Genomic DNA, 26987 nt, shown 5'->3' on the forward strand with positions numbered 1-26987 from the left:
CTCAGCCGGCGCGCATACAGCCAGCTACCGACGGAGGCGCTGGATGGGTTAGCCCTAAGCTACTTTGTCCAGGCCATCGAGCCACGGGGTCTAAGCCAGAAGGTAACGCTGGGACATCCAAAAACACTGGGAGCAGCGCTGGAGTTGGCGCTGGAGATAGAGACAGTAGAAGGCTGGGATAAGAGCAGCGGCATAATGGAGGCCGCCCCAGTGGTGAGAATGGCAGCGGAGAGCCAGCTACAAGAAGAGCCAGCGTGGAAGACGGCCTTGGCAGAGCAAGGCAACATGGTGAAAGAGCAAGGCAACATGGTGAAAGAGCTATCTGAGTCGGTGCGCCAGTTAACAGAACAACTGCTCCGAAGCGCGACCCTGCAGCCCACCCCACGAGACAATACCGGGGCCAGGGGGCCCGGGGCCATGCGCTGCTGGACCTGTGGACGCCCCGGGCATCGGGCCAGAGAGTGCCGCGGAGGAGCGTGGAACCAGGGAAACGGCGCGGGGCCCGTCTAAGAGGGGCGAGACGGGCCCCCTACGTCATATTCCCTATGGCCACGTCACCGTTGGAGGGGGCCCAGCGGTACAGACGGGGAGGGGGGGCGTCGCCTTCCCCCGAAGCAGACGACATCGCCGGCGCTGTCAACATGCAGAACGGGCCACACACGATGAACGGCTGCCATGTTCAGGTCCGCCTGCAAGGGAAGCCCTGTGTCGCCCTGGTGGACACGGGGTGTACGGCAACGCTGGTGAACTACAACATGATGCCAGAGGGAGCGCTTCTGGAGCAGCCAGGGGACCAGCTGCTGAGGACAGTATCCGGTGAGTTGATGCCGATGAGGGGAAGGGGGTCCGTGATGATAACTGTGGGGGGACAGACAGTGAACTTTCCGGTATGGGTAGTAGAGATGGCGGGGCCCTGTATCTTGGGGGAGGACTACTTGACGCTAAACCAATGCACAGTAGACCTAGGGAAGAGCACACTGACGTTTGCAGGGGGGCCGGTAGTCCAGATGGGTCACCCTCCCACCGCTCCAGGGGAGCAACCAAACGTCAATAACATCACTGTATACCGCGTCACAGTTGAGCACGGGCCCCACGCGGAGCCGCAAAAGAGACTGTGTTGGACATGTGGAGAGCCGGGCCACGTGGCGAGGTGGTGCAGAAGCGGTCCCGGGAGACGGACCGGGTATGCGGGACAACGACATGGTCAGCAGGGAGCCTGCTGGGCATGCGGCGAGATTGGACACCTGGCTAGAGAGTGTCAAAAGGCTGTCGGGGACCGGAGGGCAGCGGGAGAAGAGAGACGTGCAGGCGGCGGACAGGTGAGACTCTGCTGGACTTGCCGTTCGCCTGGGCACTTAGCCAGAAACTGCACTGCGCCCCCCACGGTTGCTGTGCGGAAAGCCGAGGTGGAGAGCGAGGCCGGTTGTGTTCCCCCTGCTGTCCTGAACACGCCGTCCCCTGGGGAAGGGGGGCGGGAGGACGACCGAGTGCAGGAGGTGGAGGAAGACGAGGAGGACTGTCCAGATGTGGATCTGGAGGACGACAGAGCGACCATCAAGGATGTCGACGTGAGTGAGTGGAAACGCAGGCAGGCGGAGGACGCGGAGATCGGTCCGGTGCTTGCGTGGGTGGCGGCCGGACGCCGGCCCCCTGTGAAGGAGACTCACATGTTTTCCGGTGCCACGAAAGGACTGTGGAACATGTTTTCCGACCTGCGGCTAGATGAAGACGGGCTGTTGGAGAGAACAGAGCACGGGGTAAAAGGGAGGCAGGCGGTTGTACCCGGTTACCTGCGAGAGTTGGCGCTTAAGGGGGCACACAAGGGCCCTGGTTCCAGTCATTTTGGGCCCGAAGAGACACTCACCCGCATCCGTGGACATTTCTACTGGGGCAAACAAAAGGAGGATGTGCGAAGATACTGCGATGCGTGTGAGGACTGTGGGGCACAGAGGGGGGACCGTGCTGACTTACACTGCAGTGCATGTGTTGACTGTAATGTGCTTCAGATGGGACAGAAGCTTTAAAAGGGGGGATGGAAATAGTGGTTGAAGTGGGATAATGTGAGTAAGAAAAAAGGTTTAAATGAAGGTAATGGAAAAAGAATGATGTAAATGTTGGGGTTGTTGTCGAACTGAAATTATATTGTGTTGAATTTAAATGAATGTGTGAAAAGGAAGGAAATAATGAAAACTAGACATTACGGAGTACCTAATGAAAACTGGACATTATGACGGGGGTGCTGAAAAGAAAAGACTGGTTGTTGGGAAAAATGTTGTGTTGGGTGTGTTTTGGTACAGGGGGATGTGTGTGGGTTATGCATGTCGCGTGGAAGCGACATTAAAGTTGTGTGGGGGAAGTGTAACGTGTTTGGGTAATCCAAGTATTACCTGTAATGTGATGTGCAACCTAAGTGTCTGGATCACAGCTAGGAACTGATATGTGTGGGTGTGTTCCTAGGGGGAAGGGGATATATGTGACCAGCGGCCGGGGCGGAAGCCAGTCAGTGCCATGCGGCGAGGAGACCGGTTGTTATGGGTAGAGCTAGCGGTGTGAAGCTAGCTGCTAGGAGCTAACGAAGCCTGTGAATAAAGACCCTGTACCAACTACAACTCTCCGTTCTTTGGCGTATCAGCGATACGCTACAGTATGTATCCATGAGTCGCTTCTCCCCCAGTTCCCTTTGCAGAGTTGTGGTTTGCCATATCAGATTTGTCTTTTTTTATGACTACACTTTTCCTCATGTATCACAAATGCTTCATCATATTTCAAAAGGGAGTTTCTTTGGCGATGCAGCGTGCAGAAAATGTTGCAGACGAATGGGCCTTTTTTTTAAAGAGTACCCGTAGCAATATTTGCCTTTAAAGAATATCAGAAAGTAGTTCAAACCATCATCATCATCATCCTCATCATCATCTTTTCCTCATTACCCATGAGCCTTTGCTGATAGCTTTTGAAGTGTTTCAGCGTGAGGGCAAATGCTTAAGATTTGAGGTGTGAAGGAATACTGCTTAGGCAAAGCAAAACGAGACACTTGAGATTATAGCAGTAAAAGTGTTAATGAAGTGAGCTGAGAGGCTAAACTTGGCGTGATGTGTGAGAACGGGAACACCTAGGACGGCATATGCTGCAACATGTACAAAGTAGGAGGAATGTATTTATGGGAGTCTTTTTCCCACAGAGGGGTGTGTGTGGGAGAAGCAGAAGCCTTAAACCTGTTTAGACTGGAGAACTGAAGCAAAGCAAACAGACACATATCCACAGGTGCAGGGGGGATGCACAGACTCCTTGAAAATGTTTAGCCTGTTTCTGTTCCCCAGTAACTAGTAATGCAAGGGATTACAATGTCCAAAAAGTAATTATATTACAGTTACTAATCCAAGTAACTAAGTGTATTACTTCCTTCAGTGCTGGCACAGGGCTAAAACGAAGGACATACAGTAGGTGGAGATGACTATACGAGACTTCTGCATTGCCAGAATGCAATTAGTTTTTAGTCTTGGGTACAGTACCACCAATTCTATGATTTTGATGAGCAATGGCTTCTGAAAGGACATTTATATAATTTACAGTATTTTAATAACTGTACTGTTGTGCAGTGTATTGTTTCATCTTGCTATGTTGGTATTATGTTGTATTGCTAGCTACAGCTAATGTGGATCCTAATAAACTAAACTCTCTACCTCCACTGTCTGCCACATTAATTTCAGCTTGACTTGTGTTGCTCACTCACTGCTTTCTCTTTAGTTGAGCTGAGAGTCCCTGCCCTGTTGAGCGAGCAGCAGAAAACTCATCTGTTAACCCTTTAGTTGCTCATTCTCATTCTCTCTCTCTTTCTCTCTCTCTCTCTCTCTCTCTCTCTCTAGCTGCAGCCAGCACGGCCCACAGCTCTATAAGTCACCCATAAGTGGCCCATTTCCACCGCTGGTATCAACGCGGCCCCGCACAGCTCGTCTCGCTTTTTTGTCTCATTCCACCGATCAAAAACATGGACAGCCCGGGTTGAGTCGGGGTTGAGTTGTGTTGCTTTTGGTCCCTGCTCTGTTGAGGTTCTAGGGCTGTGGACCCAGTACCATACGGTGACGTGAAAACACTGCAGACGACTGATTGGTCAGGCAGAATCGTGTTTACTGTAGGCATCTACTGTCAATGCTGGATACCAGTTTAGTGGGGCTTACCTTCTCTTCTGTTATTTCCAGAAGTTATTTATTTTGTGTTACTGCCTTCGGCTCTGGTGAAATAAAATCGATCTCCTTGCTCAGCTTTAACATACGGTGGCTTTCAATTGTTTTGAGAGAGAAAAAAGTCCGCTCCTCGGGAAGCCCTTTGTAGTTGGCTCCGCTAGGCCGCAGGCGAAGCCGCGGTCTTGCCTGATGAGTTGCCGCTGGGGTTCTCCCCGCACCGCCTCTCCCGTCCCCGCGCAGTGCATGCATGTGAGTTTGAGTAACAACGAAGTGATATCCATTCTCCTAGCCGATTGTCACATTTGCCCATGTACACTGTAGGTCATTTAGACTCTAAATATAGGCACCAGTATTTCATAATCAGTTTAAAAGTTCCGTGTATGAATTTAATTTTAACGTTATACTTATAGCCTACTTCGGCTATGGGCGGAGGGCAGATATGCGGTCGCTATGACGACCAGGTTTGGGCGGAGGCAAGTAAACTTGCTATGGAAACAGAGTCTATATCAAGTAGAGCCGAGTAATACCAGATCGAGTAGAGCTGTACTGTGCTGTTATATGTGGTGGAAATGAGCCTAAAAAAGGTGATAAAAATCAAGTCATTATGGCAAAGTGGAAAATGCATTATGTTACCGTTTTTCATCTGGATTTTGATGTGTATTTTTTTCTCTGTTTCTGAAAATAGAATGATCAAAATGAAAAATACATGAACCATACATAGACCATGAGGCTATGATGAGACAACATTTTACGTGGACTACCCCCTATATCACTTAAAGGATGGCTTTACCGATAATCAACCCACTTCATATCATTATAATATCTGTAATATAAGCACATGGGCAGTGTTTACCTTCTCTCTCTGTTTTCCTCAAGGAGAGCTCCCATTTCCTCCTCAGGCAAAATGCTCCGTTGCGACGCGTTTTACGTCACAATGCGTCATAACGGAACTGCGGAAGTTCTGCTCGAGACGCGGAAGCTGTTATTGTTTATTTTTATTTTTTAAGCACATCCATGGAGAATTGCATTGAGAGCCTTAACATGCCTTAATGACTTGCAGCTGTTGGGGGCAGAGTTTCTGCATGCAGATAATTCTCCATGTGGAAAACAGAAAGAGAAGGTAAACACTGCCCATGTGCTTATACTGTATTACCGAGATTATAATTATACAAAATTGGTTGATAATTTGTAAAGCCATCCTTTAAGGACCTGCTGGACCTTTTACATGGACTTGTTATTTACATGCACCTCATTATTGTACAGTATATATATCATTTAAAGGACTTTTTATTTTGAACTTTATAATTGATTATTTTATATATATATTTGTGTGGTGGTGCTTTGTGTCAAGTGTACATAGCCTGATAATAATAGCTCAGGGAAATGTCCGGCCCCCGGGCCCTTAGCTTTCTGACAATGCGTCCCCTGAACAATATAGTTGAATAGCTAATTTTTTTTTTTTTTTTTAATCTAGTCATCTCAGGCGTCAGGGTAGGATAGCGGTATATTCCCTGACCACCAACACGAGGGTCGCAGGTTCATATCCGCGTGTTACCTCCGGCTTGGTCGGTCGTCCATACAGGCATGATTGGCTGTGCCTGAGGGTGGGAAGCCAGATTGGGGGGTATGTGTCCTGGTCGCTGCACTAGCGCCTCCTCTGGTCGGTCGGGGCACCTGATCGGGGTGAAAGGGAACTGGTGGGAATAACATGATCCTCCCACATGCTATGTCCTACCTGTGAACCTCCCTTCACCTGTCAGGTGAAAACAAAAGAACGGCTGGCAACTGTGCATGTGTCGGAGGAAGCATGGTGTTAGTCTTGGCTCTCCACAGATCGGCAGAGGGTGGAGCAGCAACCGGGGCAGCCAATAGGGCAGCATGGGGTTAAATTGGCCCAGTATAATTGGGGAGAAAATGAAAAAGTGAAAAGTTCTTATTGTGTGTGTGCGTGCATGTGAGCAGAATTTTAGCCGGCCACGGCTATGCCGTTTTACGTGTGATCGGGCTGAAACTTTCAGGGGGTGTAAAGAGCACCCGTGCGGGTGACCTGACGGAGCCGATTTTTTTATTAGGTAATTGGCCTAATTACCTCATCAGTGATGATGTCATCAGCCTGTTTGGGGTAGAGGGGGACTGGGGAGGAATAGTGTGATCCTCCCACATGCTTCGTCCTGCCAGTAAAACTCCGCTGTCAGGTGAAAAGAAGCGGCTGGCGACTGCACATGTATCGGAGGAAGCATGTGCCCTGTTTCGGTGAATATAGGTGAGCACAAAGTGCAGCAATATCAACAAAAGGGTAATAAAAAGGAGCTATTTTTCATTTGGTGGGGTCATGACTGGGCTAAGTTAATCCCACACTGTTGTGGCAGTACTAGTAGGTTTTATTAGTGCTTCGCAGTCATTTCCAGACTGAAATCACACACCAATTTACATACATGTAATATATTAAAAAGCAGCACAGAGGTAAAAAAACAACAACAAACAATTTCAATAATAATGCATCTACAATAAGTAGTAGTAGTAGTAATTAGCAAAATCTCAGTCAAATCCTAAATAAAAAAGGGGTAATGCTGTATAATGACCGTAGACTGGGGGGAAATGCTGTGCTCATGCTGTATGGCTGTTGATGAGTCTTGTGAGGTAAGGGATGGGAGAATTGAAGTAGTGGCCTGTTCTGGCCAGCGGGGTGTTGAGTTTGTGACCGTTGCGACTGGTACGTCCAGATATATGTCCTCTAGAAGGGGGGAGCCAGTCAAAGGAGTGAGAGGACTAGCAGTGACTGAGCAAATGTCAGGCACATCTGTTCCCTCCTCTTCTCAAGAAGGGCGATGTAGGGTGTTCATGGCTTGCAGGTTGCTGGTGTAAGATGCTCCCAGAATAATGTGGCATGCCCTCTTCTGCACATGCTCCAACTGGGTGGACAATATTGGGTCAGACCAGGGTGCCAAGCAGGGACAGCATACTCCAGCTCTGGCCTAATGTAGCCCATATACATGGCTCGTAGGTCAGCATGAGTGACAGAAACGTTTGATGCGCTTGAGGAGGAAAAGCTTCCTGCCAGCTTTTGCCATCATGGTGTTTACCTGGTCACTCCACCGGAGGTTGTGCTGCATGGAAAGTCCTAGCACTTTGATTTTAGGCAGGACGGCCAGGGGGATATTATTAATGGAAAGCGGTGGTGCTGTGTTGTGTATTCTGCTTGCGTACCTGTGCGGCGCGGAGGCTGTTGGCCCTGATCAGTATCCAGCTCACATTCTTAAAGAGTAACTAACCCCTAAACAACATTTTTTCAGCTTTTAACCTATATATATGGCTTTTGAGGTGGTTTTTTCAGGAAGCAAGAGTGCCCTCTATGGGTTCAAACCTGCTTTTTTGGGGGGAGCGGGGAGGGGCCTCCAAACACACTGTATAATTTTCAGGCAGCAAGAGTGCCCTCTATGGGTTCAAACTGGTTCAAACCTGCTTTTTTGGGGGGAGGGGGAAGGGGCCTCCAAAATGGCCGATTTGGTTGTCTGTTACGTCACCGCCAACTCCCCCCTTTCCCACTCATGTGATCATTAGCTAACACCAGAGCCATATAATAGAAGAGTTGCAACATCTCCATTCACCGTCATGATGACATCACAGCAGACATTCGAATAGTTGTGGAAAACCGCAATAGAATATTCGAATTTGAAGGGAGGACAGCCCTAGTAAAAAGGCACCCTTCTTCTTATGATCCTGATTCACAGCATGGGGACAGAGAAGAGTGTGGCATCCCCTCTGATTGAGGTGTTGTAGATTTGCCTATTTTCCCAAAGAAAATTTTGTTGACAGGTATGGACATTGGTGTAAAAACCTCATCCACTAGAATCGACAAATCAAAACTTGAGAAAGCTGGTCTCACCGATGTTAGATCTTATCATCTTTTGTCTCGTTGGTTTCCTCTGTTATAAACTTTATTAAACTTTATCGCAAAGGAAACCATGCATTCCATGCATGGTATTTTCTACTTTAGTGCCATGCATACGGGTCACCGACATCTCCATGACAGCCAGGTCCACAGCTGAAGATACCCATTGTTCAAAAGGCAGAGTATGAGGAGCCATCCATCTCTGAGCTACTTTTTTTGTTTGCGGCAGTAACACTGTGTTCTTCAAGAAAGTTGAAGAAGAATAAATATTTACTGTTTAATTGCCAGGCAGATGTGTGTGTGTGTGTGTGTGTGTGTGTGTGTGTGTGTGTGTGTGTGTGTGTGTGTGTGTGTGTGTGTGTGTGTGTGTGTGTGTGTGTGTGTGTGTGTACATGCCCTGTGTTAGTGAACTTGTTTTATTAGTATGATAAGAAGCATGGAGACAATATTGACATGTTTTATTATGCACACTTAGGGGCCATGTCCACAGGAAGCAGTTGTTTGAGCTGCCAGCACCTTTCTGCAATTCATTCTCTATGGTAAGGACACTGTAGGAGCGCTCCTCTTCCCAGCACCGCACCTGGGGCCCTATCTTCGTACAGGCGATATCGCCTATTTACGCTTGCGCACCTGTTTGCGCGTGCCTTAACGCAGGCAAGATAACAGTCCGCCTTGCGCATTTGTCCAGGTGTCCAGGTGCCGAGTTTTGCACCCCCGCCCGGCAGCAAAAAAAAGCATCCCCACCTCACGGGAGCATAATTGTAATGATTTATACAGAAACACAACTGTTTAAAAATTATATAATTGTATGGGTAGACGTGACCTCCCTGTTTTTAAGTTAAAACAGCCCCAAAATCTCATGAGGAAGCAATACTCGCGGGGAAGCAATGCATAATTTATCACAACAATGGGCACAAGTGCAGATTAGAGGCGTGCCAAATCATTTATGCACGGCGCAAACGGGATTTGGGCAGTGTTAACCACCAGAATTATTCACAGGTGTGGCCTGGCAATGCCTGGGCGTTACATCAATCAGATTCCCGTCTCGCAGTCCATGTAATACAATTTGCGTGAGGCATGCTGTACTTGAATGCCTATTGCCTATTGAATGTATATATTATCCCTATCTCATAACGACACCATCACATCATATACCTGTTAAAAACATCTGAGTTTTGATGCAATTCGGGTTATTTTGTTGACTAAGGTGGGACAATAGAAACGTGTTTGCAGTGGGTAAACGGCGGAGGCAAAAGAAAAGATTGGAGGATTTAGAGTGGACTCAATTAAAACTCGACTCGTGCCGAGGCTTGTGCCAGATCGGCTGTGATGCCAACGACCCTCCGGGTTATAGCAGGTGAAGGTGAATAGCCTATTGCAAGTAGGCTACAATGTACAAGTTTTCTCAATTAATTTACCATAACCCCTCCTTGCAATGTGATAAAGGTTTCTCAGTGAATTATAGTTGGGGCGGCTGTGGCTCAGGAGGTACAGCAGGTCGTCCACTAATCAGAAGGTTGGTGGTTCGATCCCTGGCTCCTCCAGTCCGCATGTCGAAGTGTCCTTGGGCAAGACACTGAACCCCAAATTGCTCCCGATGGCTGTGCCGGCACCCTGCGTGGCAGCTGGCCGCCCTCGGTGTGTGAATGGGTGAATGTAGGCACATTGTAAAACGCTTTGGATAAAAGCGCTATATAAATGCAGTCCATTTACCAATATAGTTGATTGCCTCACCGAATAATCTGCTGGTTACCCAATTTTAGCAGCAGAATTTGATGTCCTGGGGTGGCACGTCCGTGCGTAATGACGTTTATGCGCAAGCGCAGCGAGTGTTTTAGCGGATAAGAGGTCCTTTACAAAGCTCTTAGCGCAAAGTAATTGTGCGCTGCTGACGATAGGATAATGCCATCTATCCCCACATTTTAGCGCTGAAACGCCTGCTTTGGCATGTGGCATGCCTATGCCCAGTACAATTATAACAGGCATGCGCTTGTGCCCGCCCCCAATTTGCATTGCGCACGGCATTAAACGAGCGCAACCGCTAAATTACCACTTTTGGGAAGATAGGGCCCCTGGTGTTTAGCGCTCTCGGCGGCTTGTGTTTTTGGGCGGAGCACTCTGGGCGCCTCAAGCAGAAAAAAGTTCCACTTTTGTAGAAGAGCGCAGCTTGTCAATGTCACTTTTTTCGACTAGCAGCTAATAAGTGCTCCGTGTGCTCTGTGTGTCTGTGTGCTCTGTGTGTCTGTGCGTTGGAAGCACTCTGTCTACTCTGGACATGATTTCCAAAGCACTCCGTACTGGAAAAAACGCTTCCTGTGAATGTGGATCTTTAGAGCTGCTCTTGTATTTATACAAAGAATGTGACCTGCAGGTGACAGAGACAGAGACATAGGGTGTGAGGAATATAGCCCATTGGTTTATGAACTCCCATTTTGAAGCCTAGTGTGGCCGTTGCCATCTTGGGTTCTTGCGCAGCTCGCGCGAGACAGCACAAGACCAGAGGTTTCCCAGAGCGGCAGCTCTGCCTGCTATTGGTCCGTGATCAGCAAGATGCACAATGACAATCACTGGACAGGCAACCTCTCGATTCACGCCCAAAACATAGAGTGCGTTTACATGCAAACAATAAACGGATAACTGAGAATAATCAGTTTATGGCAATAATCTGATTTCTGCGTTTACATACACTTTAATAATCCGACAATAGGAAAAACCCGGGTTTACATGATTCAGTCAATTAGTCGGATTTCTCTCCAGAAGGCAGCGGTAATTCCGCAATAAAACAACAAAAGAAGTTGCGAAATGCAAAATCACATTTTCATTACTTCTTTGTCTGGCTCGGAGGATGGTTTAGGTGAAAATTAGTTTGTATCTCGTTGTCTAACTAGGGAGGCGTCGCTTTGGAAGTGTGAATCTGTCATATATTTCCAATTTTACCAAGCATAGAGCACAGAGACAGGCAGGCGACTGAAGCACGTCAAATAACATGAACGATACAGATCTTGACCCAACTGAATTTAAATAGCTGTCAGAAAACGGAGAGAATTAAGGTCTTTAGTGGCGGATAACTTGTGTTTTGAACAGCTGAGTAGGCTACGTTTTGTTCGTATAAATCTTTTTAATCCGTCATCTGAAAAAAATCGTCACACACAGATCACGGCTTGCACACTGAGTCCAATGCCTTTTATTAATGTGTCGTTCTATTCGCAATTCGAGACAAATATTCGTCATCTCCTGTATCCACATTACAACATAGCCGTGCAGCAACGGGGAGGCAGCAGGTCGGTAAACGCCTGTTGCAGGAGCTCCGTGCTCCTCACCTTCATCTCATCAAGCCGGCTGTGGTGCGCCATGGCCGGGGAGAAGAAGCAGAAAGAGGCCAGTGAGTGAGTGAGTGAGCAGCGCGCGTCTCCAGCTCCCTCTCTCTCCTGCAACGTGTACATGCGCAGATGTATAAACCCGAAAGAAAGCTGGTTATGCTGTATACATGCAGAGAGAAGACGGATTATTGGCCAGAAACCTAGGTGTGTTTATCGGTTTTCTCTTAACCCGTTTATGACTATAAACGGATAAAGCTTATCGGTGTATGCTGTTTACATGACCACTTGAATAATCAGGTAACTCCAGAAATCCGCTAATAAACAGTTTATTGCGTGCATGTAAACCCACTCGTAGTCTTTTCTATCGTTTATTCTACTCTAAACGAGTGAGTTATATAAAAATTCACCCCCGTACAGCTGTTATGAAAGGTGAAATTAGCTATATTCCAGGCTGTAAACATGTTTAATTCTGTTGTAGACGGGCATTTTAACATGGGGGTGAACTGGGAACGACTCCCTTTTGGAGCCAACCTCAAGCGGCCATTCGAGGAGCTAAAGGTTTTAGTTTCACTTCCACGGCTTCATCTATCCAAGCACAAACTAGCTCACTGGTGAGGATGCACGCACGCACACACACACACACACACACACACACACACACACACACACACACACACACACACACACACACACACACACACACACACACACACACACACACACACACTCTCTTTTTCCAGGAAGTACATGGGCAGAGCTGCTGCAACTCTGCAAGTTTGTCGAATAGAAATCGGTCAGGTCTGTGGTTAATTCAGTGGAGTCAGGTCTGTAGTTAATGCAGTGGAGCCAGGTCTGTGGTTAATGCAGTTGAGTCAGGTCTGTGGTTAATGCAGTTGAGTGGTTAATGCAGTGGAGTCAGGTCTGTGGTTAATGCAGTGGAGTCAGGTCTGTGGTTAATGCAGTGGTGTCAGGTATGTTGTTAATGCAGTGGAGTCAGGTCTGTGGTTAAAGCAGTGGAGTCAGGTCTGTGGTTAATGCAGTGGCGTCAGGTCTGTGGTTAATGCAGTGGAGGTCAGGTCTGTGGTTAATGCAGTGGAGTCACGTCTGTGGTTAATGCAGTGGAGTCAGGTCTGTGGTTAATGCAGTGGAGGTCAGGTCTGTGGTTAATGCAGTGGAGTCAGGTCTGTGGTTAAAGGAGAATTTCGTTTTTTTTTAACCTGGACCCCTCTCCTCACATTAATTATGATCTGACGACTCACTCAGCGATCTCCGCAGCGTTTCTGGCCGTCCTAGCGTTGTTTTGAGATCAATAGCGTCCAAGCCAGTCCTAAAATGGAGCTCCGAGGGGGCCAAGTGGCAGCCTGTCTTTCCTGCATCTAAATAGCCAGTTTTATTCCCGTTTTCGCCACATATCGTCATAATCTCATCCCGCAACAACCACCAGACTGATATTTCCTCCCGGGCTGTTCCCTGGAGTCTCCCAGGGATCAAATTACCTCATTCGTGATCTCGGTCACCAAGTCTCGTCAAGTCCTGTGATACTTTCCTGCCGGCTGGCCAGTGTATCGTTCCAATTTTAGTATAGCCTACTAAATTGGAACAATACACGACCGCACGCCAGTCTTCTCTGTATCGTTCCAATTTAGTAGGCTATACTAAATTGGAACAATACACGACCGCACGCCAGTCTTCTCTGTATCGTTCCAATTTTAGTATTGGAATGGTCGCATGCCAGTCTTCTCTGTATCGTTCCAATTTTAGTATAGCCTACTAAATTGGAACAATACGTTGGCCAGCCGGCAGGATACTCAGGAAAGTATCGCAGGACTTGACGAGACTTGGTGACCGAGATCACAAATGAGGTAATTTGATCCCTGGGAGACTCTGAGAGTCTGTGGTTAATGCAGTGGAGGTCAGGTCTGTGGTTAATGCAGTGGAGTCAGGTCTGTTGTTAATGCAGTGGAGTCAGGTCTGTGGTTAATGCAGTGGAGTCAGGTCTATGGTTAATGCAGTGGAGTCAGGTCTGTGGTTAATGCAGTGGAGTCAGGTCTGTGGTTAATGCAGTGGAGTCAGGTCTGTGGTTAATGCAGTGGAGTCAGGTCTGTGGTTAATGCAGTGGAGTCAGGTCTGTGGTTAATGCAGTGGAGTCAGGTCTGTTGTTAATGCAGTGGAGTCAGGTCTATGGTTAATGCAGTGGAGTCAGGTCTATGGTTAATGCAGTGGAGTCAGGTCTGTGGTTAATGCAGTGGAGTCAGGTCTGTTGTTAATGCAGTGGAGTCAGGTCTGTGGTTAATGCAGTGGAGTCAGGTCTATGGTTAATGCAGTGGAGTCAGGTCTGTGGTTAATGCAGTGGAGTCAGGTCTGTTGTTAATGCAGTGGAGTCAGGTCTATGGTTAATGCAGTGGAGTCAGGTCTGTGGTTAATGCAGTGGAGTCAGGTCTGTGGTTAATGCAGTGGAGTCAGGTCTGTGGTTAATGCAGTGGAGGTCAGGTCTGTGGTTAATGAAGTGGAGGGCCTTGGAAACCTTAATGCATTTTGAATGAAACTGCACAGATTCCTAACAGAAGAGATTGAACCAGAAGGAATGATAGGGAACAAGAAGAGAAAGAGTGGATGGAGGAGGGTGTAAAAGAAGAAGAGAGTGGTTGATTGGATACATTGGTGTGAGTCTGTCATGTTTTATTCTGTTTTCTCCCCTGGAGGTCACACAGGCGTTTGGTTCTGGTCATCATAATCACATCTGATGAAACTGCCGCTGAACTCAATACCACAGCCAGCCTGCGACCCCTGGCCTTAATCTGGTTTAGGGAACGGGGGAGGCAATACACTCAGAAACACACACTCTCATGTACACACACACACGCGCACGTGCGCACGCACACACAAACGCACGCACACGCACGCACGCACGCACACGCACACGCACACACACACACACACACACACACACACACACACACACAGATGTGGAAACGTGATTGAAAATAATCCATCAGAATGCAATTTGCAATTCCTCAGTTTCCCCCCCACTCAAATTCAATTTGAATCACTTGATTAAAGTCCCTCTTGCACTTCACTATACTCTCACCATATACTGTATGTATTAAATCTCTCTCTCTCTCTCTCTCTCTCTCTCTCTCTCTCTTCTAATCACAAGGGTTTCTTTTTTTCCCCATTCTTTATTTGCAAATTTTTAAAAACAAACAGATTAAACGAAAGCAACAAAACAGTGTGCAGGTACATGTAGAGACATGAAACCCTTAGTCTCTACCTCAGAAAAATAATAACAATAATCCGAAGAAAGGAAGCAAAACAAAATAACAAAAAAGAAAACATAAGAGCGATCCCAATTAAAATGGCGATGGTGTGTGGAGATTCTTACATTGCTAATATAAGGCACTTGTGCAAAGCTCATCACCAGTACATTCTCAATTAAAATTTAATATGCAATGGAATGATGTGTAGTCATCTCAAATTGAATCGTTCTTCTTCTCTTTCTCCCTCAGTTCAATTCAAGAAGCTTTATTGGCGATATGAGATCATCCCTATATTGCCAAAGCATAATTGCAAAACAAATTGTCATTATATCTCAATTCAATTTAAACTCTCCCTCTCTCTGTCGCTCTCTCTCAGACTACCAGAGTTTGATGACGGTGGCCGAGGGCATCACCACGCTGCTGTTCCCCTTCCAGTGGCAACACGTCTACGTTCCCATCCTGCCTGCCTCCCTGCTCCACTTCCTGGACGCCCCTGTTCCCTACCTGATGGGCCTGCAGTCCAAGGAAGGCACCGACCGCTCCAAACTGGAGCTCCCTCAGGAGGTAGGGCAGGGCAATTAACCCAAAATGTATCAAAACCAACATTCAGACCCTCTAACTGACTTAATCTTGCTCATTTCAATTAAGTGAATTAATTCATTAATTCAATTAATTAATGTTAATTTGGTTAATACCGTCCCCAATGCATGTGTTTGTGTATGCGAGCTGCAGGGCGGGCTCGAGCCTAGGAATCGATGCCTAGTAAAATAAATAATTGTTCATTACGGTAAAAGTTCGAAATAATTGTGATATTGATTTGAAGTAATATCACCCAGCCCTATCAGGAGATATGCAACACATTTGTGCTCATGTACTCCTATCTTGAGGTCCTCATTTCTTCAAGGGAAGAGTCTTTAAAGTTTAATTTGAGGGTTTAGGTCTAAAATAATCTAAAATATGGGAGTGACGTCTGCTGCTTGTGATCCAGCTTGACGTGTATGTGTGTGTGTGTGTGTGTGCGCGTGCGTGTATGAGAGGGAGAAGGATAAAGTGTTACTGCAGAAACTACCTTCATAGTCTGTGGCCTGTTGTTAAAGGATGGGTTTTCCGTGGGGAATATGAATATATATTAAATCTCACGCCCCTAAGGTTTTCGAATCCGTTGAAATTTTTGAAATTGGAGGTTTACTCACAGAGATATCAACCGAAATCCACTCTGTGTGTGTGGGGGGGGGGGGGGGGGTGGTGGGGGGGAGGTGCGGGTGCGGGGACTCGAAAAACCGCCATAAAACTCAAAGAAGAAGAAGAAGAAGGCTTCGACAATAAAACATATCAAGAAGAAGAAATAAATCGAAAATAAAATTGCCTCCAAATTGCACCAAATTTAAACCGAAGTATATATGTCGGGAGATGTCTTCATAAAAAAAATGTCATGCATTTTAAGGCATTTTCGTAGGAGTTACGCGCATCTGATGTTGTAACTATTTTCTGTAAAAATGTGTAAAAACGGGTACATTGCTCAGCGTTGATTTCGTTACTTCAACCCACCTACTACTAGATGTAAAATTTGACGAGCTTTCCAATGCCGCCAGTCCCGTGTCGGTACGTGCTTCCGTTCCCGAGATTGGTCTCTTTGCAAGGAACTATGGAAAGCTAATATTAGCTACAGCAGGCTAGGCGGTTGAAAAAGATGGCTGCCTTTTTGTTTTTCGTCAAGGCCTCTGAAGGGGCGTGGAGGACCTCTAGAGGCGGGACCATGGCCAACAACAGTTGTAGTTCATAGGTGCACGACTTCCGCAAGGCGGGGATTGTCGCTCTGACGCGTTTTGCGTCAGAGCGACATGGAAATAATGTGATAGATGCTTGATAGGCATGGCAGTGAATAACCAATTTCAAAAATTTCAACGGATTCGAAAACCTTAGGGGCGTGAGATTTAATATATATTCATATTCCCCACGGAAAACCCATCCTTTAAAGGTAGCCTATTAAGTAGAAAAAGCAAATCCTGTTAACACTTAGGTAGTGATTTACATTTTTTCATTATTGTTTAGACAGCTCTGGTCCAGTCAAGCAGCACTTTTGTGCACTAATATTGTCGATTTGGGACAACATTTTGTTTTTGAATAAAATTGTTGAAATAAATTCCACGCAAACAACTCATCGCAGCGTCAAGTGAGCCAGAATAACATTGAAACTTCTGGGTAGAACCTTCACAATAATGGTAATTAAATAAACTAATAGCCTTATTGATGCATGTTGCAACGTTTTTTGTGTGTGTGCTCCGAAATACACAGAAGACATAGAACACAGACAACAAAGTTCTGTGTCATGGCTAATATTACACCAACATGTTACTGTACATTCATCCATGTAGTTTTTATTTTGAAAATTGTAACCGGAAGTTTAGTTTTTACTCTGGCTAGTTTGACACTGGTTGTGATGTTAGCCTGTTATAAAAATAAAATAAATAAATAAATAAAAATCTCTTTACTTTTTAATGGTGCTTAATTTGAAATCACACCCTTTATCAGTGAAATACTGCAATTTATTGATTCATTATGCTATAACTTATGTTTTACTAAGACCGTAAAACTTAAATTTTAGATTTCTGTCAATCTTACAAAGACAGAAATCCTCCGGCCTTGGCCCCCCTAACTTTAAATTTTATTTTTGGTCTTATACACTCCGTGCTCCTCATACTTGGTTTAACCCAGAGGCACAGGTGACGTGGCGTTCATTGGAGGAGATGGTTAGCTTGTGCAGACTTGTGCAGACTTCAGGACCTCATTTTCTCCAACATTCCTCTCGAAACCTATAGATCTAGAATTGGCCCTATAACTATCGCCACATTTAGAACTGTTGAATCTCATGCCAATATATCGCACAAAATTCAGAATCATTTACCCTTGTTTAATAATTTTTCTCTTTGTGTGGGTGGTAGCCCGATCTCTTTTCCTTTTTTTTTTTTTTTTTTTTAATATCCCCCCCCCCCCCCCGATTTTTTATCCCATTTTTTATCCCCCATTAGTGCTAATTTTTTATGTATGTATCCTGCTTGCTACTCCACCCTCTGCCGATCTGGGGAGAGCCGAAACTGGCTCCATGCTTCCTCCGAGACATGGGCAGTTAGCCAGCCGCTTCTTTTCACCTGACAGAGGAAGCTTCACCAGTAGGACATAGCACGTGGGAGGTTCACGCTATTCCAACCAGTTCCCCTCCCTCTGAACAGGCGCCCTTAACGACCAGAGGAGGAACCACATTAGCAATCAGGATATTGCATGTTTTGGTGAAGGGGGTTCCTATATGAAGGAAACCCCTGGGAGGCACGGGGAGAACATGCAAACTCCACACAGAAAGGCCCTTTTGACGACCCCACCCGGGCGGTGTGCACTCGAGGACATGCGGACGGGCATGCATTCCTTCAGCGTTCACAGCGTCCCAGGTGGGAATCGAACCCAGGACCTTCGAGCTGTGAGGCGACAGTGCTTACCACTGCACCACCGTACCCCCCTCCCGATCTCTCTTCCTTCATGGAAGAAAAATGTTATTAATATTCTCTCCGATATAACATCGGGTAATAGGTTTCGGGCATTTCAAGACCTCCAGTCTCATTATAACCTTTCTGGCACTTCGTTCTTTTTTTTATTTGCAACTTTGTAGTGCTCTGTGTTCATATGGCATCCCTTGGGGTGAAGAATTGGAAAGCCATCCCCTACACAAAATCTGTACATCTAAGACGACTTAAGCCCTTAGGCCGAAACATGTTGGAGTGTTTGAACTAGCCAAGATAGAATAAAGGCTTTTTATTCATAAGAAGAGTTGCCTTGGACTTTTTTCTACTTTCTTAACGACTTAAGCCCTATTCGCACGGGACTAGTATTACCTGGGGACCTCATGTGATTTAGAAATTACCCCCCGACGTCTGTGTTTCTGGGGGTGCATTCACACAGGATAAGTGAAGTCTGTGTTTTACTCGAATTTACTGATATCCCCGTGGAGTTGCAGCCTCCAGCTGGCTGGATAAAGTAAGCAGCAGAATCATTTGGACTTCCGATCAGAGTTTTTCAAATAAAAGCTTTTGTACAAACTTGATAAAATACACAAATTGAACTGATGTCTCACAAAGTGTAGTCGCAGACTGAAGTTCAATCGTGGAAGACCAAATAAGGCATTAATAGAGCACCCCATGCTGTCATAACCCTCAGCCCAAATGACGTCACTAAATGACGTCACCATCTCCGACGTCACCTTCTCCATGACGTCACCTTTGCAGCGTGACGTCAGTTGCCCAAATGACGTCAGTTATGACATCATAAATGCCCTTCTCCTGGTACTATATAAGGCCCCCATCACCACAGCTTAAATCACACTCGTGCAGTCATCACTCACCTTGTGTCAGCATCACGCATCCATCCAGCATCTCCAGGCAAGAAGCTTCATCCCACCACCTCCCCCAGATCACCACCAATGTTATGACTCCCGTTGGAAACAGATCCCCTCAGGGGGGATGTCCTATCTCTTACAGCACCGACGCCCTCTCTCATAAGCAAGAGGAGCGTCACATCATGGAGTCATATGTCCTATCTCTTACAGCACCGACGCCCTCTCTCATAAGCAAGAGGAGCGTCACATCATGGAGTCATACGCCATACTCAAACTGTCTATTCTGATTCAATAAAGTTTGTTAAAATTATATTAAGAGTCTCTCATGATTGAATTGTACATACCCTTGGAAAAGACTGTGTCTACTTTGTATTTGTTCTGCTGGTCTCTTTCATTCAAATATTAAACTTGAGGTTCCTTTTGTTCTTATGTTTCGTTAGATTACCTACTTATTTTTGTTGTCGTCGTGATTTTATTTTGAAGGCAAAATCACTGAACCGGAAAAGAAGTGAAACTGCTGCTAGCTGCTGCATGCATAGATAATAGACCCTTCTCACGGGGGGGCATTTTGTGTCGAAAAGGCAGGGTAAAGCAAAACACTAATGAGGGTTTCAAACTTCCATGATTGGAATTTGGAAACCCTCATTAGTGTTTTGCTTGCACCTGTGTTTATTCTGCCTTTTAGACACAAAATGGCCCCCGTGAAAAGGCTCTATAGAGATCTTCCAGCTCACACCGTCAGGGTGACAGGAATAGGCTCTTTATGGAAAAGTAATGTTTTATTAACAAAAACATCACTCACATAAGGCACAATGGGAAGTTAACCAGGACCATTGTGGGGGGATGGGCAGACAGTGTCACTAAAACTTTCATTTACAATTGCCAACGCACCCTCCATAATTCTCGACTGCAAAAGAGAAAGAAAATGGCACAGAAATCAAAACAAAAACTAAAGTACGACCCTAAATCACAGAGATGCCGATTCGCACGAGACTAATATTATCAGAGGACCTCTGTGTTTGGCAAAATATGGTAGGTAATTTGTTGCCCGTATCAACTACTTGTGAAGATGTACACTGTTTGTTAACTCTGTGAAGTACGCAGGTACAAATTACTTCTTATTAAATTTATTTATCTTTAAAACTCTAAGCAGCTCATTTTTCGCTTTGTTATTATAGTTGCCTGCTGAGTTGCTTTGGTCCACACCTTTTTGTGCGTTCCTAGGTAATTTGTGGTGCAATTATTACTTGGCAAATTACGGACATGGCTGATTCGCACGGGATTAAGATCACAGTGGACCTCCGCAATTATTACAAATCACCAGAGGTCCCCATAATACTTATCCCGTGCGAATAGGGCTTAAGGGATTGGTTTCTAGTCTTTATCACCAAGGCCGCAGAAAAACCATTGCATCTTAATGTCAGCAGTAGGGATCTCTCAATTTCATCTAATACAATATTGGGATAGATTGATTCACTATAATTACGCCCATAGACTATACTGTACCCCTCTTAAATTATTTCAGATGAAGATGTCTCCAAATCCTAACTGCACATTATGCCCCCTGGCAACCCCTGGTACCTTTGTACAGATGGTCTGGGAATGCTCGGCCGTTTCTTTATTTTGGAGGGCAGTTGCCAGGACGATGTCCCTAGTGTTGGGAGTCACTTTTCCTTGTTCTCCTGTTGTTTTGTTGTTAAATGATTTTACTGGGTTGAATTTATCCTTGAGGCAGAGGCCTTGTCTGTTGCTGGGCCTTAATGCTGCAAAAAAAAGTGGCTCAGAGATGGATGGCCCCCCATATTTTGCCTTTGGAACAATGGGTATCTTCTGTTGTGGACCTGGCTGTCATGGAGATGCCGGTGGCCCATATGCATGGTGCTAAAGTAGTTAACATTACGTGCTGCTAAAGTAGTTAACATTATGTGCTGTATTGTTTCATCTTGCTATGTTGGCATTATGTTGTATTTGCTGCAACCAATGTGGATCATAATCCTCCTTTCTTATAAAAGGGAGCAAGTGGGCAATGTTTGTCTGTTTACATTTTTGCGCTGGCCACAGCTATGCCGTTTTACATGCGATCGGGCTGAAACGTTCAGGGGGTGTAAAGACCTGACGGAGCCGGATTTTTTAATTAGGTGATTGCCCTAATTACCTAATGATGTGATGTCATCAGTGATGATGATGTCAGTCATCAGTGATGTCATCCTTCCTGGCTGAGGCTATAAGTTCACTGATGATGTCACCAGTGATGATGTCATCAGTGATGATGTCATCAGTGATGTCATAGAGCAGGCGAGGCCGCGTATGCAATGCGCAGTGGGCGAGCTGCAGGCGGGCAAGGCCACGAGCCCGTGCAGCGAGTTCAACCCGCAGTGTGTGTGGAGGGAGATTTGAATGTGTGAGCGGTCTTACAGTCACAATGTATCTCATTGCTCTCACAGTCACCTTGAAATGTACATTACTGTGTATGGCTGCATGCAATTCAAGGAACATGTTGACCTTTTGGCGAATACGCTTAGCAGCGGGCGTGCCTGTGACGCACTCGATTGCTAGTAAACTAAACTATCTTGCTGCTTTCCCTTTAGTTGAGCTGAGAGTCCCTGCCCTGTTGAGCGACCTGCAGAAAACTCATCTGTTAACCCTTTAGTTACTAAGTATCTCTCTGTCTCTGTTTCTCTCTCTGTGTCTCTCTTGGCAAGCGGACCCTTTACAGTACACCTTATCTTTTCCACTTTAACATAATAAAAAATGCCCCTGATCCAAGAGGAACGAGAGGGAGGTGCGGTTGACTTCCACCTCAATAAAATCAGACGTCTGGCTAACAAGTTATAGAAGTTACAAAGTCGGCTTTATATTTTGGAAGCAGCAGAGTGAGAGGTGGAACCCCAAATAATGCTGTAACAGCTGTTGGTTCCAATACACTATGAAATTGAATAAAACATGTCCAGTAGCTGTATAGGGAAGAGCAAGACCAAAATATATGGATATGCATACAGTAGCAGGAGCTTGGCGACATCGGTCCTTTCTGTTCTAAACAGGCTCCTTAGTAGACGCCTTAGTCACACACACACACACACACACACACACACACACACTGTGCACACACACACGTACATACACACACACGTACATACACACACACACACACACACACACACACACACACACACACACTACTAAGGGGGATTTCACCATTGTTCCTCTAGAAACTCACTCCAAAGGTTATCTGAGCTCAGGTGGATTTTCACTGTCTCTCCATTCTCCTTGTATTCAAAAAGCCAAACACTCCTCAGATGGTAAGTGGGTGAAATTGCACGTGCGCTGAATTAAAACTGGTATTTAGCTATGTGTAATTGTGCCTGTGTGTGTGTGTGTGTGTGTGTGTGTGTGTGTGTGTGTGTGTGTGTGTGTGCGCGTGTGTATTCATATGTCAAGGCGAGATAAGCCCCCTAACAAAGCGGAACATCCCGACCAGGCTTTCCAGCTTCCGGCCTTGGATACATCCCTGATTCCCAGTGCTCGTTAGGCCGGCTCGTTAAGCCGGCATGCTCTTATGAATGCTAATTATCCCAGCCAGCGCTGGATGCTGCGGCGCCCCCAAGAGCCCCTCTGCTTCTCCTATTCAGCGTTCCGCCCCCTTCCGTCTTCCCCCGCAGAAGGTTCCCCCCTTTGAAGTGCCGGTGACCTAGCAATGGATTGATGATGAAAGAATGTCTGAAAGCGAAAAGAGGAGCGGGTGAGAGAGGCCAAAAGATGGGTGAATTAATGCCAGACAAGGCTTGCCTTTTTGAACCCTGTATTTTTATGTCCAGGTCCTGCTCTCCCGTCTTCATCTGTTTAGCCGTGCGGCTGGCAAATGTTCCTCTATCATAAAAGGGGGGCTTTCAAACCAAACTAGGCCAGCCTTTCTGTGGACAAAAACAGGGTTTGTCCGTGGGCTCGCACAGTGGATTGCACGCTCCACTTTTCGCCGCATCCCAAACGGGCAGACGGCCTCCCGTACTGCTGCAGGAGCTGCACTTACTGTACATCTGACCCGATGTGAACGAGGCTGTGTTTACACTGCTCGACCGTCCAGCCCTCACACAGACAGAAGCAATCAGACTCGATCCTGCATCCAATCGCACACAGCTGAGAGCGACCGAGAGCCGAGGGAGCTGCGGTGAGATGCTGATGTAATTTGTCATTCAGGTGTACTGTGCACAGCAGCAGTGTGTCTACATGGATGTGTATGTGGGCTCAGATGGAAGGAGGGCCGGAACAGAATTGGCAGAGTGATAGATTACTTCAGAGCTTCTGGACTAGAAGCTGGAATCGTGTTTTACATTTTTTAAGCCTCCTTTTTGGCAGCTGTGTGTTCTATGCAGCCCTGTGCTAGAATAAACAGGTTTCACTGAGTACCTCAGCCTAGCCTCTAGCTCAAATTTGAGAATTCAGTCTGTCCTGCTCAAGCTTCTTAACCCTGGGAAAAACAGGCATATATCACCAGTGTTGCCAACTCGATGACTTTGTTGCTAGACTTTTGGCTAGGCATTTGCCATTAAATTGGTACGGCTGATGGCACACTTGCTTGTCTAAACCAGAGAGGTCTGATGATCACAGCGCTTCCCACACACAGTGTAGTTCCCTCTCCCTCCACTGAGAGCACGGACTGTAGGATAGGGTCCACTTGTAATTACTACTACCGGCGTGTATCGAAACTGGCCCGGGTGGGTGGAGTCAGCACGTGCATAATAAGCGTAGCCTTATATGGCTCTTTCCCACCACATTTTACAGCCCTGCACAGCCCGTCACCACTCGGCTCTACTTGTTTCAACTCGATGGACGTTCTGTTTCGACCGCCATTCATCTGCCCCCGCCCACCCCCGCCCGTCATAGCGATATCTGCATATCTGTCCTTCGCTTATAGCCGAAGTAGGCTATAACATAACATTACAATTAAATCCATCCACAGAACTTTTAAACTGTTTATGAAATACTGGTGCCTCTAAATGACCTACATGGGCGAATGTGACAATCGACCAGGAGAATGGATATCACTCACAGGCATGCGCATGCGCTGACGGGAGAGGCGCAACAGAGTGAAGCCTCTACCCCGCGGCCTCTAGGCAAGACCGCGGCTTCACCAAACACCCGCTGCGGCCTAGCGGAGCGCTGCAGCCTCCACTCAGCTACAGAGCTCACTGAGCGAGCAGCTGACTTTTTTCTCAGACAATTGAACACCCGCCACGATTTTATTTCACCGGAGGCGAAGGCAGCAACACAAAGACTGATGGAAATATACATAACAGAAGAAGGTAAGCCCACTAAACTGGTATGCAGCCGCCAGCATTGCATATGACAGTCCAGTAAACACGATTCTGCCTGACCAATCAGTCGTCTACAATGTTTTCACGTCACCGTATGAACCCGGGTTCGCAGGATAGAACCCCGACGCGGCAGGGACGAAAAGTAGCACGACTCAGCCCCAAATCAAACCGGGCTGGGCCGGTTTTTACCGATGGGATGAGACCATTTATCGAGTCGAGCGGAGCGGGACCGCGCTACTACCTGCGGTGGAATTGGGCCATTATACATCTAAATGAACAGCACGTCAAAATGCGACACAAATGCTCTCTGAGTCATAGGACTAAGAGGAAAGCGCCACTTTCTTGTATTTCATGTCTTTTTTTTCTTTTTTCTAAAGAAAGAGTTAAGGGGTGCCGGCCTATTGAAAGCAAAATTAACCAAATCTGACACCCTAATCGTGGATCTATGCCATTTCCTCTTTCTCTGTTTGTATGAGACACACAAATCCAATGCAGAAAGTTGGCAGTTAAATGTTGCTTTGCCTATCAGCAAACATACACAGCTTGTCTTCTTTCTTTCTTTCTTTCTTTCTTTCTTTCTTTCTTTCTTTCTTTCTTTCAGTTTCTTTCTTTCTTTCTTTCTTTCTTCTTCTTTTACAGCAATAATATTGAGATCAGAGTTTTTCCCTTAATCCCGTATGTGGTTGTGACGCTAACTCCGTTACATCAGATTAAGGTTGATCTCTGACTATAATCTGCTGTTATCAATAGTGACCTAGATTCCAACACCTCTTCATCTCCGACCCCCATCCCCCTCTCTTCCTCAAACCAATCTGTCCTCAGTATGGCTCCTTGTAATACCTGTCCCAGCCTCTGAGCTGCAGGCGTCCTGCTGTCAAACACTCACTTTCATCTTCTGTCCCTGACATTGAGTTTTATTTTGTGTTGATCTTCGAGTTAAAGCGCCATCACAGTCATATCAATTTAACACAGAACGCTAAAGCCATAACCATTGCTTGTTCTTGAACTACATGCTACATATCTTTTTCAGGCCAACCTGTGTTTTGTGGACATTGACAACCACTGCATCGAGCTTCCAGAGGACTTCCCCCAGTTCCCCAACAAGACGGAGTTCATCCAGGAGCTCGGTGAGGTGCTGCTGCGCTTTGGCCTCTCTCCCGACGGAGGGGCTCCCCCACGGACCAACACGGCCACCACCACCCCCGCCCGCCCCAGTAGCAACCCCTCCACCCCGGGCCGGGAGCGCAAGGCCACCGCCCTGCTGGAGCTGGAGGACGACGGCCGTAATGGCAACCTGGCTGGGGAGGAGCTCGCCGTGCTTGAACTGCTGCAGGTAGGGCCAAATTCTGTTTTTTGAAAACGTAAAACTTGTCTCTCTCACACAGCCTCTTCGTCATGTTTCTCAAAGTGAAAACCAAGTTGTGAGGTGATGTAAGGGTCCCATGCAAGACCGACCCCCATCTCAAAACTCATCAATCGAAAACAAAATTATTTATCTTCAAGGTGTAAGGTTCAAGGTTGACTTTATTGTCCCACTAGGGGAAATAAATTCTTGACCTATTTTACAATGATGAAATCATTTAGGTTCCTACAAGAATTAGGTCTACTTGTGATTGTGATAATTAGGTCTACTTTGAGCAATTTCAGCCAAATTATGAAAAACTGCAATATTCCATGTTTTACAGTTGATTGCATTTTTATTACTAAATTCCATGATTCCTTCGTTTTTTTCTGCATTGCGGAAATCATATGGCCCTCCCCTATGCAGGGGAATGCCACACTGGAGAGACTGCAGGCACTGGCCAAACGAACCGGGGTGACGGTGGCCCGCGTGGACGCCCTGAGGGCCGGAGTGAAAGGTCAGGCAATGGAGGGGCACGGTGGGCGCACGGCGGCGGAGGACGAGGAGCTGAGGAACTCCAAGCTCAACGTCCAGCTGAGGGAGGTGTTTGCCAGCCGCTTCGCCACCATGTTCGCCGACTATGAGGCGTTCGTCATCCAGAGCGCGACGGATCTGGAGTCCTGGCTCACCAGCAGAGAGCAGATGCACAACTTCGACAAGGTGGCCAAATCACACACAGGCACACGCACAAGGCCCAGGTCGCTCAACATTTATAATGACCAATTGAACATGAACCGAACACCGCTAACGTGTTACATCTCGGTCAGCTGGAGTATTAGACCCTGTCCGAACCTGCTATTAACATACACCTTGGTTGATCCGATCACAAGTGGACAGCTCTGAGTGCCATCATTTCACACCTGGCATTAAAATGCTTCTCCACATGCATCTCGAGTGACCACTTGTGATCGGATCTCACTTCCCCACTCGATATGCAAACACGTAGGCTACATCATTTCCGTTTGCAAAGACCAAATGCGATGTTGTTTTTAATCTATATCGGCAAGGACGTCTCCACTGTCCTGCAAACGTGGTTTCTGAGAACAATCAGCACACATTATGCACGCATTATGTACAACCAGCGTTTCCCCTTTCACTGTGGCAGGTCACCACTGTAAAGTCGCCAGCTGCCATGCTATAATACGTTCTGTAGCGTTTTATATAGTATTTGTATAGTATAGTGTAGTACTCAGTAGCGGTACCGCTGCTGAAAATGCGTTTTTTTTTTCTTCTTCTTTT

The 26987-nt window shown here is 46.5% G+C and overlaps 1 protein-coding gene across 5 annotated transcripts in view; it reads left to right on the forward strand.

Moving 5' to 3' along the window:
* Window positions 1-26987, forward strand: part of dennd5b (DENN/MADD domain containing 5B) — a gene marked incomplete at its 5' end in the record, with an annotated part of 208069 nt that overhangs the window by 144228 nt on the left and 36854 nt on the right. For 3 of the 5 annotated variants that reach the window (XM_083651323.1, XM_083651324.1, XM_083651326.1), the window contains 3 exons: window positions 15027-15214; window positions 25377-25679; window positions 26115-26408. In XM_083651323.1, the coding sequence (XP_083507449.1) occupies window positions 15027-15214; window positions 25377-25679; window positions 26115-26408 (785 nt within the window). The remainder of the gene's footprint in view (window positions 1-15026; window positions 15215-25376; window positions 25680-26114; window positions 26409-26987) is intronic. The other 2 variants (XM_083651325.1, XM_083651327.1) reach the window with 2 other exon arrangements.

This window comes from Poromitra crassiceps (assembly GCF_964638095.1).
Source record: "Poromitra crassiceps genome assembly, chromosome: 2".
NCBI classification, from domain to species: Eukaryota; Metazoa; Chordata; class Actinopteri; order Beryciformes; family Melamphaidae; genus Poromitra; species Poromitra crassiceps.